At 44.3% G+C, this 15944-nt stretch overlaps 2 protein-coding genes across 3 annotated transcripts in view; one reads left to right on the forward strand and one right to left on the reverse strand.

Moving 5' to 3' along the window:
• Positions 1-2064, forward strand: part of CMYA5 (cardiomyopathy associated 5) — a 46682-nt gene extending 44618 nt beyond the window's left edge. The window contains exons 12-13 of the mRNA XM_065662667.1: positions 162-338; positions 1436-2064. Of these exons, the coding sequence (XP_065518739.1) occupies positions 162-338; positions 1436-1688 (430 nt within the window). The 3' untranslated portion in view covers positions 1689-2064. The remainder of the gene's footprint in view (positions 1-161; positions 339-1435) is intronic.
• Positions 2065-4777: 2713 nt separating this feature from the next.
• On the reverse strand, positions 4778-11541 carry LOC136005671 (E3 ubiquitin-protein ligase Topors-like). Of its 2 annotated transcripts, none has more exons than XM_065663346.1 (2): positions 11297-11541; positions 4778-10190 (listed from the first exon to the last, which is right to left on the reverse strand). In XM_065663346.1, exon 2 carries the CDS (start codon positions 10185-10187, stop codon positions 9624-9626), a length of 564 nt encoding a protein of 187 aa, XP_065519418.1. In that variant the 5' UTR covers positions 10188-10190; positions 11297-11541; the 3' UTR covers positions 4778-9623. The 2 variants fall into 2 exon arrangements, with proteins under 2 accessions (XP_065519418.1, XP_065519417.1); XM_065663345.1 differs by having other exon boundaries at positions 4778-10223.
• Positions 11542-15944: the final 4403 nt, after the last annotated feature.

Here is a 15944-nt window from a genome sequence, read left to right on the forward strand (position 1 = left end):
ACAACATTCAAGTCCTTCATAAACCCGTGCAGTCAGAAGAACACAATGAAATCCATTAGTAATTCTAGATGATGCTGCATGACATGACTGAAAGAAATATCAAACCAATATGGCTGGTCCACTGGCACACTCACTTTACTCTATGCCCCTTCCCCAAACAGGTTTCCTTCAGTCCTGGGTGAGCTGCTGCCTGCTCAGGGACATCATTACTGGGAAATCATTGTCTCTGGCTGCAGAAGGTACAGGATTGGGATTTGTTACAAGGCAATACCGCAGAGCAGCATCCTGGGGATGAGTGATATTTCTTGGTGCATGCGGTGCTGTCCTACACAAACCAGGTAAAGCTAAGTCAGTCTAGCTGCTTGGGAAGTTACTTGTCATTCACATTAATAAAGCTGGCCAGCTTCAAGAATCACGAGCAGAAAGGATTGTTCTGTTTTCTTTCTGCAAATTTGTGTAATAAGAAAAGGATACTTGAGTGATATTGGGTTTAGTGTGTGATGTCCCTGCCCATGGCAGGGGGGAACTTAGTGATCTTAAGGTCCTTTCCAACCCTAACTATTCTGTATTTCTATGATGCTAGAAAGGAGCTTTATAAAATAAATTAAAATATTAATTTAATTAATTTAAGCTCTTAATTAAAATAAAAAAATCTTATAAAGTAACTTAAAAAATAAAATCAATCTCAAATTAATTAGATCACATTAATAAAGACCACTTTACCACCCCCCACCCATTCGGTGAATAAAATTTAAAAAATTAATTTGCCACTGCTTTGTCATTCTATGTTCATATCCTGAACTGCTTCACAAAATCCTAGCAAGTGTATTTATTTCCATAAATGCAGTCTTTTAGAATCTATTTCCATCTTCAGGAGATGTCAAGCCTCCACAGGGAATGCCTTCTCTTGCCTTGTTCTGCACAGTGATAGGCACTCAGCAGTCACTGTGGCAGGACTGCAGGCCCACTGCTGTGGTGTAGGTAGTCTTTATCAGGCCAGTGCCTGCTCGGAGGTTTGTGAGACCTGTTAATTGTGTAAAGATGCTCTTGATTCAAAATAAGTGGTTCTTTCTAGTGTGAAATCATATAGATGCATGAACATAACTAGCTAAATGAAACATCTGAGATACAAAAGGTTTTGCCAAAGCATAGATCATGTTTAAATCCCCACAAAGATATATAATAAGAAAGATACAGATGAATATGATTACAGCAAGTCTGCTTTTACCCTAAGAGTCCACAGGTGCCCAGTGATATGGCAGGGCTTTGAAGCATTGCCATATTCTCTTTGCTTACATACTGAGCAAAATGCTGTTGCCACGTGATAGGCTGCTTTATGTGGCCACCTGTTAATAGGTGGGAATTAAACTGTAGGTTATTTCTGGTAAATTGACACGAAGAGGCTCACTGTATTCTGGTTTCCATTTTCCCACAGCTTTCTTTATAGATTTCTTCACAGTGGTGTGATGAGCGATGTTCGTGTGACAGAACACCCAGCCAGGATTGGCATCCTGTTGGATTACAGTGGCAGCAGACTGTTATTCTTCAATGCAGAGAAAGGACTCGTGCTGTTCACCATCAGGCACAAATTCACTGATGCTGCTCACCCAGCCTTTGCCCTGGAGAAGGCTGGAGTGCTTACCCTGTGCACAGGCATGGAGCTGCCGGAGTTCGTGAAGCACAGCTAATCCCCTGCTTCACACTCTCCGGAAAACTGACAATTACAGTGTTAGGGGACAGGGAGGGGAAGAGGGGTTCCAGGGCAGGATGTCCAGTCTTCACTGATGAATGCTACACACACAGCTCTCCCCAACATCACCAGTAATTGTAGTTAGTGCTCGGCCACATAATCACCCTGAGCCTGGGGAGAAAATCATGTCCTTCAGATGGAGAAGCACCTAGTGATATACACAGCAGTACTTTTAAGGGGATAAACAAGTGTTGTTAGATATAAACATGAAGCAGGGGAAATGTACTTTCCCTGTGAAAATAATGATACTGCTAGCTGTCTTTTTAAAGTGTATGATGAGCCTGCATATGAAATAAATGCATTTCTCACTGCAATATATATGAAAGCCATCATTTCATCATTTGCCAGGACAGTCAAAGGTGATGTTTGAAAACTGTTGCAACGATTTCAACAACTGAAACATTCTGCTGCTTAATATATTTTGTGTTATTGTTTGCCAACTCTTTAAATGCACAAGTTCAGAAAACCTGGAAACTTAGAAACCTCCACATTTATAAAATGGTATGTCCCAGCCTGGTCTTCATATCAGTCATACAAAGCGTGAGTTTACAACTCCTACCTGCACACAGCAGACTAACAGACAGTAACCTAACTGTGTCAGCAAGTATCTGTGCCTGCGAATACCTACTCAGGAAACACATGTATGAGGAAACTTAAGAGTAGTGGTAAAAGTCTTCCTCTATGTTTTTCAACCTCAATATGTTGGATAAGTGGTTTTGATGGTGTTGCCACCTGGGACCTTAGAGAACAGATAAATTACCAGCAACTTGTGTGGACCACTCTTTTTCCATCATTGGTTTTTACCTTTGCACTCACAGATTTGATGCTCCTAATGTCAGGCTTGTGGACATTTCTCTGCGTCTGCCCTGCTTTCTCTTCTTATGTACACTACCACTGGCATCAATCACAGCAGCATGGCGCAGTGTTTTAGGGCTGTCAAAACAGGCAGGCTGAAAATGATTGACTTCACAGAGGAATAGGATGCTGATTTTCCCTCTTGGCTTTTTCAAACCATTTTTCTAAGTACTTCACACATTGGTGGTACAGCAGTCTTCTTGCCTGCCCCCAGGGCTGAATGCACAAATGCCAGTGGTGCCGAAGAACTCCAGTGAAATGGGGGGAAATTAATCTTAAGGCAGGCAGGCAATGCTTTTCAAGCTGTGCCTGCTCTGGAGATTACTGCCGCAGGGGAACTGCGCTGCCGGACTCATTTCTGAGCTCAGCTGAAAAGCTGTACTCCCCGAAGTAAAGCTGATTTCAGGATCCTAACGGAGACAGTTTGCCTCTAACGAGAGTATTTAGATGAGCTACAGGGAAGCTTCTGCTTTTTATGCTGAGAAGAGGTGTCTGCTGCTGCTGTTTAATTTATGATTTAACACCACCAAGGCATGTGAGTGCTGCTTCAGCCTGCTATATGGTTTGTGTCCTGAAGAAGTCACACTGCACACTGTTGTACCAGACTCAGGTGAAACAGTTCAGGCAAGATAAACAAGATCCTGTGACCATTTATTTTAAGCCAGAGCTCTTTTTGGCTTTTCAATTAAAGAGTGCCAGTTCTGAGTCCTTGCCAGGGAGAGAGTGGAATGAAAAAGCAGGCTCCTGCCCCGTTGCCTCAAGTGAGTGTTTTGTAGAGGTGTGGAGGATGGTGAGAAAAATGTCCAGGATTAACTTGGGAAGGAAGACAGAAAGGGTATTGGGGGTAGCATTATCATGAAGTCTGAGGAGGAGGAGGCAGAAAGCTCACTCAGGCTGTAAGCTCACACAGAGCAGATGGTGGTAAACTAAGACGCAGGTCAGTGGTGCTGGCAGGGTGCATTCCTCAGGCTCCCACAGCCAGTGAGCTCACCTCATGTTTGGTTATCTCCAGAGCTTAATGTGGTGTTTTAAACTAAACCTGAAAAATCCCAGCACTGGGGCAATTTTATCTGCATTCTCCTCACTTTGGTTACTGCTAACCCAAGTGTGGGATTGCTTCATGGGCACAAACACAATGTATTGCCAAGGGAACAGTGAGAAGGTAAGCAAAATGACATGAAATTATTTAGGTAGCTTTTTCAATGAAGGAAAGAAGCAATTGCCTTGCTGAAGGCAACCGTGTATTAGTAAATAGTGGTTTTAACATGAAAAGTGAAAGCTCTGTCTGTTGTTACGCATTATCACTCAGGTACTACTACAACATTTGAGCTTGACAAAATGTTTTTATTGGAGGCACCTCATCCTTAGAAATATTTGGTTCATTTTGAAAAGCTGCCTGACTCTTTTTTCTTCATAATTGTTGTATAAGATTCAGCTTTTAGGTTGGGCAGCATCAAAAACTGTATTTACTGTTTATGTGAAAGCTGGATAAATTATTTTAAATTGAAAATGTCACTCAAAGAACCAAAACAGAATTAACGTGAATGTCTAGATCTAGCCTGCATTAAGATATGTGCAATGAAGAAATGCCTAGGGAGAATATCCTGTGCAGAGAGATGACACAGAGTGCACACTGAAAAAAAAACAATATACAAGAGTTAAGATTCAGTACAGGGAGAAAACTCATATTAGTGAGGAAAGCGGATCCTGAAAGCCACCATTAAGCTGCTAGGACTTACAAAACCTGGTGCAAACTCTGACGCCCTTGGAAAGCCAAGAGGTACATCTGCTATGATCTTTCAAATGCCTTGTGGACATGAAGTGGCACTAAGGTCAGAAATCCACTTTCCCGAAGGTAACTGTCTACAGAGGCTTGAATTTACAGTGTGGTCCATATGACTTTGCATTCATATGAACTGAGATTTTATTCATTCATTTTTTTTCTGGCCATCATAGTTTGTAGCCATGTATACTACAAAGAAAGACAAAAAACTCCCAGTCACTGTATTTTTCTTGTGCTTCATGAATTTAGCATTTAGAAATACCTCAGAAACAGCGTGAGTTATTTTTCAGCAATGCATGTTAGTTAGCTTGGTTGATAGTAACTAAGACTTTGTGCAAATGCTGACAGGCTTGTGTGGTATGTGTACAGAGTCTGGTCATCAGTCCATGTTTAGATTTACACAGAAATTTATTTTAAGAGTTACACAAAGAACTGTAAGAAAATTTAGCCAGTAATGTTTATTTTCACCCCCAAAAAGACGAAAGTACAAAAGCTGATGCCTAACACTGTAAATATTGTTAATAAACTTTTGGACTGAGCAGAAACACATTGCATTAAAAGGAACAATCTCTTTTCATTTCAGCAGGTTTCAATTAGGCTCATAAACCCTTGCACACTGAGACTAGGCCTGACTGTAAGAAGAGAAACATTAATTTCTACTGTCAAAATAGTGCTGAACTGGAATATTGCTAGTATCAGTAGTATTGATCCACAAACCTCACTTAGGTCTTTCTGCTCCAGAGTTTAATGTTTCCATGCAACATCAGGCAGAGGAAATTGGCAATGCGTCTGCAAACTACAGCTTGTGTGGTGCACGTGCATGCAGGCACAAATTTGCTTTTCTACTAGCTCCTTTTTAAAAGGGAAATGTCAGTGGAATATAATGGTTTGTACTGAAAATGGTCTAGTGACACCTTATTTTAGAAATAGGTACATTAAACTCCACATATACACTGTTGTAGAACTTAATTACATGTTATCACTAAGCCTGTTATCACTAAGACAGACCCAGTAAGGCACATTACCACTAAATTGTTGCTAAAGCCACAGTAGTGTGATATTGTCTGTGATATCCATGTGAAATATCATTTTTATTAGCACTGCAGGGTTTTCAATAGATACGCAAAGATGGATTTAAGAATGTGAAATTATGATTTTTCTGAATAATCCTCATTTCAGCATAATAAATAGGACCTCTGCAGTGTTGAGGTTTAAATTGGATTTGAAAAATCACATTCTGTGGTGGAATCACAATTCCATTACTGTCATTTTGCTGATGGACTTAGTAGCTATCAAAAAACTCTGTATGCTCGAATAGTCACAAAACTACCAAGGAAGTGATAGCATCTCTTCCACTTCCAGCCATGTGCTGTGGAAGAGAGATTGAACTTGAAAACTTTGAGTTTGTCCAATTTTCAGCCATAGTGGAAAGTAGCATTTTCTGACCAGAGACCACTCCACAGCACAGTACCTGGAAGCCAGTGTGTCTTTTAATGCTGGGGCTGGCAAAAGGAGACCGGTATCTGAGCATCGCTTCATATAACCCAGTCTTCTAAAGCTGTAAAAATCTATCATCTCACATCACTTCATAAGCCTGGCTCAGAAGGTACAACTCTTATTTTCATATTCACCACAGAGAACTACATTTTGCAGTAAAATTAACAGATATTACTTTACCTAATTCTGTAGTTGTCTTTTAGATATGTGTTTGTCTGCTCTTCAGTATCTTTTAAAACTAAAGAAAATTATGGAAAAAAACTGTAACTGTAGAATGAGAAAGACACAAAAGAAAGTTGCTGAAAAAATTCTAGCTGTAAAATGACAAAAAAAGTAACAAATACCAATAAACTCTGACTACATTGTAACAAGAGTGGGAGGTTTGCTCCTGCTCCAGCAGAATCCACTGTTGTTGGTGTCCCACACTGGCTACCAGTATCATTATCTTTACACATTAAGGCTTTTTTTTTCTGAAATGTATAATAATAAAAATACGACGTTCAAGATGTGCCACTAGCAGTATAAATTACTATTAAATGACTTGAGAAGTAATCTATATCAATACTTAACATACCAAGTGAGGGCTTTCCTTTCAAAACAAAGAGAATGTGTTGAAAGTTTTCTGTGGTTCAGGCACAGCAGGCCTACACAGAATCACATATTAATAGCTTGCCCAGGTACAGAAAAAACATTACTTTCTGGAGCACAGAAGTGTATTTTGAAAGTTAAACCAGGACTTGAGCTTTCTTAACTGGGTGACAAAGAGCTTATGTTTAAAATTGCATTTAAAATTTAATTTTAAATTTAAATTAACTGCATTAAAATTTGCCAGATTGGATGAAGCCTTGGTTAGCATGCTTCCGTGTGAAGTGTCCCTGCCCATGGCAGGGGGGTTGGACCTAGATGATCTTAAGGTCCTTTCCAACTTTAACTATTCTATGATTCTATGATTCTATGATTTTTTTAGCTTGAGGCCATATATTTCTTTTTACGCTTCTGCAACAGAAACTGATGCTACATTCTGTGATTTCAATGCAGCAAGACTCAGATTTGCTGCATGGCACTGCAGTTATTTCTGCACACATTCAGTAAGTTCATTGGATCCTGAATGGGTTGGGCTTGCTGATCACATGTGGCTCATTTAGCCAGTTAAAGAGCAATAAGTGAGACAATTTCTCAAAGTCCAGGATTCCCAGAATACTTGCATATCCATTGTGGGAAAATGCCACCAGCTTTTCTTCTAGTTATTCTTCCACAGCTGCTGGATACTGGAAATCCCCACAGAAGGACCATAACAGTTAGAGTCCACCCAAAGAGTATTTCTGCTTCAAGAAACATTCATGCTGGAAGGGCTGAATTCGCACCTTAATCATGCCTGATGTTCTTCTGTTTGAGTTAACAGGACAAACACAGGTAGGTCACATTCACTTTACCAGAAACAAAAAAAAAAAACAAAACAAAACAAAAAAACTCAAAAAAAGTTCTCTTCTCCAGTTACTGCACTGAGTACCATGCAGTTGCACCCCACTGTAAAGAAGCATCTTTTGTTTTTCTACCCCATGCTTGCCTTCTAATTCTTAATCTTTAAAAAGTGCCAGATCTCTGCTAACAGCGAAACAAGGTACAAGAAATCCCAAGTAGTTATACAGAGCTCTGTCTTTGTAATCGCTTTTACACTGTTGGTTTTGAAACAAGAGTAAAAATAATTTAGGGTCTTCACGGTAGTGAAACTCTTCCCTTAATTAGTATAGTTTTGATCTTGAGTTAAACAGATTGGCTTTAACTTTCCAAGCTTAAAAGAGTATTCTGACTTTTATAGATAAGTATGTGTTTTAAGGTAACACACATGCTCTGGTCATATACTACCTTGAAACTGCAAGGCAGCTCTACTATCTGCAGTGCAGTGATTATGAAGGCCATTAAAGATGATGAAGTAATGGCTGCAGGAAAAGGCATTGTGGCTATAACACTTAAAAGAATGCTAACAAAGTAGACAACAGGATGTTAGCATAGGGAAGCAAAAGCTTGGAGATGTTATAGTCTTCACCCAACAAAGGTGTGAATGCTAACTTTTACTGCACAAAGGAGCAAATAGGCAAGAGATATACACTGGATGTTAGGACCAGGGTCATATTTTTTGTCAACCTGTAACAGATGTGTAACTGCATATTTAACTCGTCTTTTCAATGTACAATTAACCAGACTGTATATGAAACCAATGAATTGCTTATGCGCAGACTCGTGGCACTGAAATGAATCCAGAGTGACAGTTCCCACACTATGGCTTGACGTAGTCTGGTTCCCTGGATACCCCCCGCACTTGAGAGCTGTGGAACAGCTGTCCTCGATTCACCACTTGCTTCAGCTGAGGCTTCCAGTCTGCTTTGTAGGCAGAAGAGAATAAACCAACAGACACAAGGTTAACCGTAAGAGGAAAGACAGATGCTGCTGGCAAGGCCAGCTTCCTCAGGACTGCCACAAAGGGAGCTGCTGAAAAGGACCATGATGCTGGAAGCAGTTGCACTTTCTTAGTCCCATAGAGGTGCAGCAGAGTAAACTGTGAAATCACTCCTCTCAGCCCATGGCTTCTATAGTTAAAGGAACAAAAAGACTGTAATGACAAAGGGCAAGTTTCAAATTAGGTGGCAGAAAGTGTACAGAATGTGCTGGCACGTGAAAGAGCTGTTCTCCATGAAGCAGTAACTCCTAACCACAGCCAAAAATGGTAGCTGCGGTGTGGACTCACCTTAACAACAATTTTCAACAGCTATGTAATTCTGGAAGAGTACAATTATTGTTCTGCAAGTATTACTGAAATTTGCACAGTCCATCTTTGACAAACAGCCTTTTTTTTTTTTTTTCTAATTAAAAACTGCTTCTTATAGAAGTTCTTGACTTTCTGTATTCATCTAGCACTCTGTAGTCCCTGAGGTGTGGAAGGTACTTGTACCATGAATCCAGGCCAGATCTGGTACACCAGAGTACACAATATGTCATCTCCCCTCAATGAAGCCTCCTTGACTAGCAAAGCCTCTTTGGTTGGCTCACCACTGTGGTAAGTCACCCAATAGCTTGTTCAATCCTTCTTTCCTGAATTAGCCAGTATGGGATTACTTCTTACTTTTAAAATGTTTATATTCTGCTTGCATCATCCTTGCACCCACCAAGAGTAACTTCTATAACCAGCACATACAACATCTACAATAAGCAAGCTAGGAGCCATAGCAAGTATGGCATTTTCCTCTCATTTTTCCTGCAGCCTATAGTGACAACACTGAATTCTGGTTTTGCAAGTGTCCAATCCAGTGACTGCAGGACTGTGAGAAGAGCTCTCACTTTCTCCTACTTTAGTCTCCAGAGTCAAAGGATGCATGTATGGGAGTACATCATACGAGTATGGCTTCACAATAAGGACTGCCAAATTTTAGAACACTTTTTTCTCTGATCTCACTCCTGGAATGACCCTGGTGCCCCCACTGAGTATTAGGGCAGTTTTATGCCAGCACACGAGTTTTCATAACTGAGTTTGAGAGGAAAGGTATTTCATTATCAGAAAAATGGGCTATGTAGAACTTCAATGGAGAACAGCAGAAGACAGGGCAACATTTCTGAGTCGCATAATTGCAAGTTACCCATTAACTCGAATGAGATGGGTCTAGAGCTTTCATTATATACCCTGCTTTACAAAACAGTGCCATTCCCTCTTGAATCCCACTCAAAAGAATGGTGTTCTGATCTTCACTGACTTTGCATGAAGGTGAACAGCTGCCCCGTTACAGCATCCAGGTCGTAGCGCCGGATGGGTGCCTCTGCCGGGCCTGCCGGGCGCTCGCCTGCATCCTGCTGAGTGGGGGAGCCGGAGCGCCATGAGGCTGCGTCAGCCGACGGCCCGCGGAGCCTCCCCGCAAAGCCCCTTCTCCTCCTCACGGGCCTGGGAATGCTGGGCCTTGAGCGCAGGTGGCTGTACACCTGCGCCCTGGACACAGACCTCGGCGGGCGGGCGGACGAGCTGACCACGTACTCCTCGTAGTCGTCGTCCGCCCGCACCGTGTGCAGGAGGCGGTCGAAAGGCCTCCTGCAGAGGGGGCACACCGCTCTCCTGGCGGCCCACTGCTGGATGCAGCCGAAGCAGAAGCTGTGCAGGCACCCGTCCACGTACGCTGCATCGCTGATGGTGCTCATGCAGATGGTGCACGGGACGTCTGGCGCTGCTTCCTGCCTCCCCGCCCGCTCCAGCCGCCTCCTGCCAGCCATCGTGGCAGAGCTGCTCTGCTGCAGACGCTCCTCAGGACTCAGCACCATCTTCTGCAGGGAGAGAAGTTCAGGGCTTTCCTAGTGCTAGCAGTGGAAACGGAGAAAGAAGGCTCAGAAAGCGGTGGGACAGGGGAGGAAAGGGCCTCCCAAAGGGTACTGCTGGTGGGCTGAGAAGCGGCAGCAGAAGCAGCGCTGGGGACAGCCAGCCCCAAAGTCTGCCCTCCCGCCCTGCCTGGCCCCTGGGGACCACCAGCCCCAAAGTCTGCCCTCCCGCCCTGCTTGGCCCTGGGGACCACCCGCCCCAAGGGCTGCCCTCCGCCCTGCTGGCCCCCGGGGGCCGCCCGCCCCAAAGGCTGCCCTCTGCCCAGCTTGGCCCCCGGGGACAGCCAGCCCCAAGGGCTGCCCTCCGCCCTGCCTGGCCCCCGGGGGCCGCCAGCCCCAAAGGCTGCCCTCCGCCCTGCTTGGCCCTGGGGACCACCAGCCCCAAAGGCTGCCCTCCGCCCTGCTGGCCCCCGGGGGCCGCCAGCCCCAAAGGCTGCCCTCCCGCCCTGCTGGCCCCCGGGGGCCGCCAGCCCCAAAGGCTGCCCTCCGCCCTGCTTGGCCCTGGGGACCACCAGCCCCAAAGGCTGCCCTCCGCCCTGCTGGCCCCCGGGGGCCGCCAGCCCCAAGGGCTGCCCTCCCGCCCTGCCTGGCCCCCGGGGGCTGCCAGCCCCGAGGGCTGCCCTCCCGCCCTGCCTGGCCCCCGGGGGCTGCCAGCCCCAAAGGCTGCCCTCCGCCCTGCTTGGCCCTGGGGACCACCAGCCCCAAAGGCTGCCCTCCGCCCTGCTGGCCCCCGGGGGCCGCCAGCCCCAAAGGCTGCCCTCCGCCCTGCTGGCCCCCGGGGGCCGCCAGCCCCAAAGGCTGCCCTCCGCCCTGCTGGCCCCCGGGGGCCGCCAGCCCCAAAGGCTGCCCTCCCGCCCTGCTGGCCCCCGGGGGCCGCCAGCCCCAAGGGCTGCCCTCCCGCCCTGCCTGGCCCCCGGGGGCTGCCAGCCCCGAGGGCTGCCCTCCCGCCCTGCCTGGCCCCCTCAGCTGCCCTCAGAGACGCTGCCCAGCGTCCCAGATCCCCACTCCTCTGCCTCTCCCAGGAAACCCACACGACTGGAGCTGGCACTGGGTACCTGAAGGAGGTGGTCAGGAAACGCAGAGGAACTGGCCAGGAGTCCTCAGGACTGCCCACTGCCACAGACAGCCGCGTGTGGGACACGGAGCCCCCCAGCCACACAGAGCTCTGCACAAAAGCAGCGCTCCAAGAGCAGGTCCGTAGTCCTGGTGGACCACCAACACCCCAGGTCCTTTCCTGTGTATCTGCCGCCGTCGCCAGTGTATACTGGCTCTTATTCCTCCCCAGGGGCAGGAATTTGCAATTGTCCTTGCAGAAGTTTTGATGTTCCTTCCACCTTATCACCTTCTCCAGCCTTTCAAGGTCCCTCCGCTTGGCAGCCCAGCCCCTAGCATATCAGCCTCTCCTCAGTTTCGTGCCTTTAGCAACCTTTCTAATGGGCATATTCTGAGATACATTCTAGGGTATATTCTGCCTCCTCATCTAATTCATTAATAAAGGCATCAAACAATATCGAACCCAGTATTGAGCCCTGGGTTAGTTACCATCTTCCAACTACATTTCATGTCATTGATTGCCTTGCTGAATCCATCTGCCTGAGCTCTCAACAAAAGTCTCCTCTCTAACCCCTTCTAAAAACCCTATTTTAAGCTTCTGCAGTAAAATTAGTACCGTATAATGGAAACTTTGCTTGTAATCACATCTCAGTAGGATGTTTGAGCTTCATTATGACATTCTGGTGAGGCAGATCCTCAAAATTTTGTGGAGGCCTAGTGCCCACACAGTTACTGCTTAGCAACCAAGAGCTTCTTCAGGAGAAAGCTAATCTTTTGCAGCCTGGGAGTTGGTTGCTGTGACTTACACTGAAGAAGGAGGAGAGCTGAAACTGTAAAGTGAGTGGCTTTCAGCACACTCATTTCCAAGATACCAATGGCTTTATTCCTCACATAATTATCTGTGTCACTATCTGACCTAAGCACATCTCGAAGCCAGCCACTGCCTTGAAGATTTCCCCAATGTTCTGGGGCCATAAGGAAGCCTCACTTCTTTCCTCAATAAGATTATTGCTTATAGTTCTGCCCTGTGTCAGAATCCAAGCTGTTCTGAAAGTGTTCTCTTTTATACACTCCAATTTATTCATTTTCTCAGCCCAAGTAGCATTAGCCCAGCCTTGAGAAACATTGGCCATGCACCCAGTGAGGAGCTGGGGCCAGCTGAGTCTCACTACTTGCTTGGTGTAGTGGGGTCTTTCACCTGACCTGTAAAATTACCACAGGGTACCTGCTCCATAAGGTGCAGTGTCTACTGATCTTCTTCTAGTGCTCTTTCTCTGCCATGAAAACAAGACACTGTACATGAAGAGGAGACAGAAGTTAAAAATGTGCTCTCAGCTGTGGTTCGTATGTTCTTTATGTTAAAAACTGACTCTGAATCTCTGATAACATTCTAGCTAACTCATGCCACACCTCTCATTTTTTTCTGCCATTTTCATTGTCCTTTAATAGGTCCATTCTGATGTGTGATTTATTTTGCTCTAACACTTCTTAGGGTCCTTTCTGTAAATACTAAGAAGTTGCCTTGGAATTCCTTCTATAAATATTAAGGCAGTCTTAACCAGCATCTTATATGGTCTCTGTGGCAACATTTTGGAGCTATTTTTAGGCCCACAGTCTTGAAGGCTGCTGTGCAGAATTCATCATCTCTTTGCTCCAGGAGATTTTCTTGCTCAACAGGATTTTAAATTCTGTAACCTCTCTGACAAGCAATCTGGTACTTGGTATTCCTTACGGCTCCAGAATTTAACTTGTGCCAAATGTAAATGTTCCTTGCTATGAGATAAGCACTGACCTTTCTCATAAGCAGCATGCAAAAACATCTATTTCCTTCTAGTTTGCAGATTTTACATTGTTGTGTCTCTGCTCAATCCTTGCCTAAATTCGATTTTTATTCAGCTTTCTCAAGAGTTATATTTTCCACACCTCTGAACAATGACTTTTCCTTCTTTAGATGCTCTCCAACCACTCTGCTTTTTTTGTGGTTCTGGATTTTTTTGTTTGGTTGGGTTTTTTTCATACCATAATACAAGAATTTCTGCCTAGTATAAGAAATAGAGTCCACCTAGTACAGAGTCAAGAAGAGGTTTTTTCTTTAAGTCTTTCTTACATTTTTTTACCCCCACAAAATGTTTGCCTTTTGTCCAATAGAACAATGTGCTACAGAACCATTGTTGAAATACTGCTTCAAAACAAATCTTTCCCACCCTGTGCATGTGCAACTACATATTCTTACCTAAGTTCAGAGAATTTATTCTTGTTCCTCAGGATTTTCACCCTCTTCCTATTGTTAGGGTAGTTTTGGGCTCCAGTTCGGTCTTCCAACAGCCTTTTGTCACTGTGACTGTCACCAAGCTCTTGTGTAGGTTTCTGTTCCAGCATCCAAACCATTAAAGTTGCTCTGGAATAGCAGTGGATTCACAACAACTCTCCTGGCCTCCTTTTCCTACTTGTTACAGTAATCCTTCTTCCATCTGGATCTTTTGGAGATGAGAAACACTTATTTTTCCAATAAATAGTTTGTAAATAATAGGGATTTTTCAAGAGTCTGTTTTGTTGATGTCTCTGGTCACCTATTGTCCATAAGGGGGCAATGTATTGCAAGAAGAACAGAAGTCTTGAAATGCATGGAAGTGTAGTCAGGACCCAAGATTAGGTGCATCGTTACTTTTCCCACTGGAGTGTCTGTTTTCCTTCATCTGATAAGGAGTTTGAAGGATCCCAGCCCTATGGTGTTACTGTTTTAAAAGACGTTATTACACCTGATGGGTGTTGAGAAATGAAATTTTGTTCAAATGTGTCTTTCAGTTAAGACAGTTGTGCTGTGTTTATCTTTTGTTTTGCTCTAAAGACTGAGCAAAACATATTTGTAAGTAAGCAGGGCAAAACTGTTTTCCTTTCCAGTATGCCGTACCAAGAACTAGTACAAAAACATTGCTCATCTGAAACTATAAGATTTTGGAAAAAGAACTTTAGCAGAGATTACAGGAGGAATATCCTGTGAGTTCACTGACAGTTCATCTACTTTTATGCTCTCATAACAGTGCTTTGTATAGAGCTGGCAGAGGGAAAGATTGTTTTACACCTCATATTGGACTTTGCCATTCCTGGACCAGCTTGATCCTTCACATAAAGAAGTCTTGTGGCCAGATGCCATCAGTACCCAACAGCTGGGATTAGACAGAAGATGATATTCCAGTGATACCCTATTTCCTTTACCTGTACTGCAGTTTGGGAGTGTGTTATAGCAGTGCACTGCCAATGGCACTCTTTGGTTTGTGGCATCCAGGGCACCAGCCTGTGCTAGACACAGCCCTTTTTTTTTTTTTTTTTTTTTTTTTTTTTTTAATCATTTTTTTGTGGTGCAAAATTGGTAGTGTGGTCCTGTGCATGTCACAGTGATGTGGCACTGTTTGTTCATACCATTTTCTGTCAGAAGACATTATAGTGATCATTCTCTGTCTTGAAAGGCATGTAGTGATATGCAAGAAAAGACATTATGTGATAGTTCCAGAAGGAAGATCATGCAGAGAAGACCATGTCAGTCACACCCTCTTTTCTGCTGGATACTGACTGAAAGATCTAAGGAATTGTCAGTGTCCAGATCCACATAACTGAGGACTGTGCTTGTGAATGGAACACAAGGAATTGCTCCTTTTAAGCAAGTCTTTAACAGGTTTTGGTTGGTTCCAGCTGCTGTCATCTGAGAGTCCACTCTGAGCAGATTTTTGGTGGTATGGTAACATTTATGAATGCATGCCAGAAACTGTAGCAAAAAATACCTTCACTGTGTCAATGACTGAAGTCATTAGTGTCTACAGAGGCCAGGTTCCCAATACCATTTAAATACCAGGCAGTCTGAGTCACTCCTGATCCCCTCTTTGGGAAAAAAAAAAAAATCATTCCTTTGCTGAAAGATAGCATGATGAGGAGTGACCTCGCAATTACTCTGCCGTTTTGTGGGGTTGGTAATCTTTGTGTGGGACATAGCACACCTTCTCTAGGCTTGGGATGAGCCATCTGGCAGTCTGCTCTTTTATGCCCCAATGCTGCAAGTGCATAAAAAGATATTTCAGTCTTCATGATGCTGTCCTTTCCCCTCTGCACAGCCTAAACCATTTTTTTTCTGTCCCTTGTCCTTTATAGGCAGCAGCAGCTACCACCAATGGAGCTCTGGTCTATTTCTCCATTTGAGTTTTCTCTCATGCCACTTCTTCTTAAACGTGTCCCAAAATCCAGGCCAGGCTCTGTGCTGACAGAATTTCAGCCCTTTGGAAGAGATGATGGATTCATATTTGTGCTGCCTAGTCTGAACCTTTAGCCCCAGTAGAACATTATGTAGGTAGTTAATGCTTCTTGGTTGGCTTCACATACAGCCACACACGTCCCTGCCTCCCACCTGTGCTTTAGACAGTGGGCTTCAGGAGACCACTGTGTGGGGTTTTGTAAACTACCCCCACCACACTTGTACTTCTGCTATGGCTACAGCAAGCCAAAACAGAACAAGCACTAAAGTCCAAAGGTGTATCCTTAAACTCTTAAGTGTATACAGTCTCACTGACTGGCCACACAACCCCTCACTTGAACATATTCTCTGACTTTTAATATCAAGTATATGTTTAAAATTAGAACTAACAAGAAGACTAAGGAAAT

Source organism: Lathamus discolor, chromosome Z (genome assembly GCF_037157495.1).
Source record: "Lathamus discolor isolate bLatDis1 chromosome Z, bLatDis1.hap1, whole genome shotgun sequence".
Classification (NCBI taxonomy): Eukaryota; Metazoa; Chordata; class Aves; order Psittaciformes; family Psittacidae; genus Lathamus; species Lathamus discolor.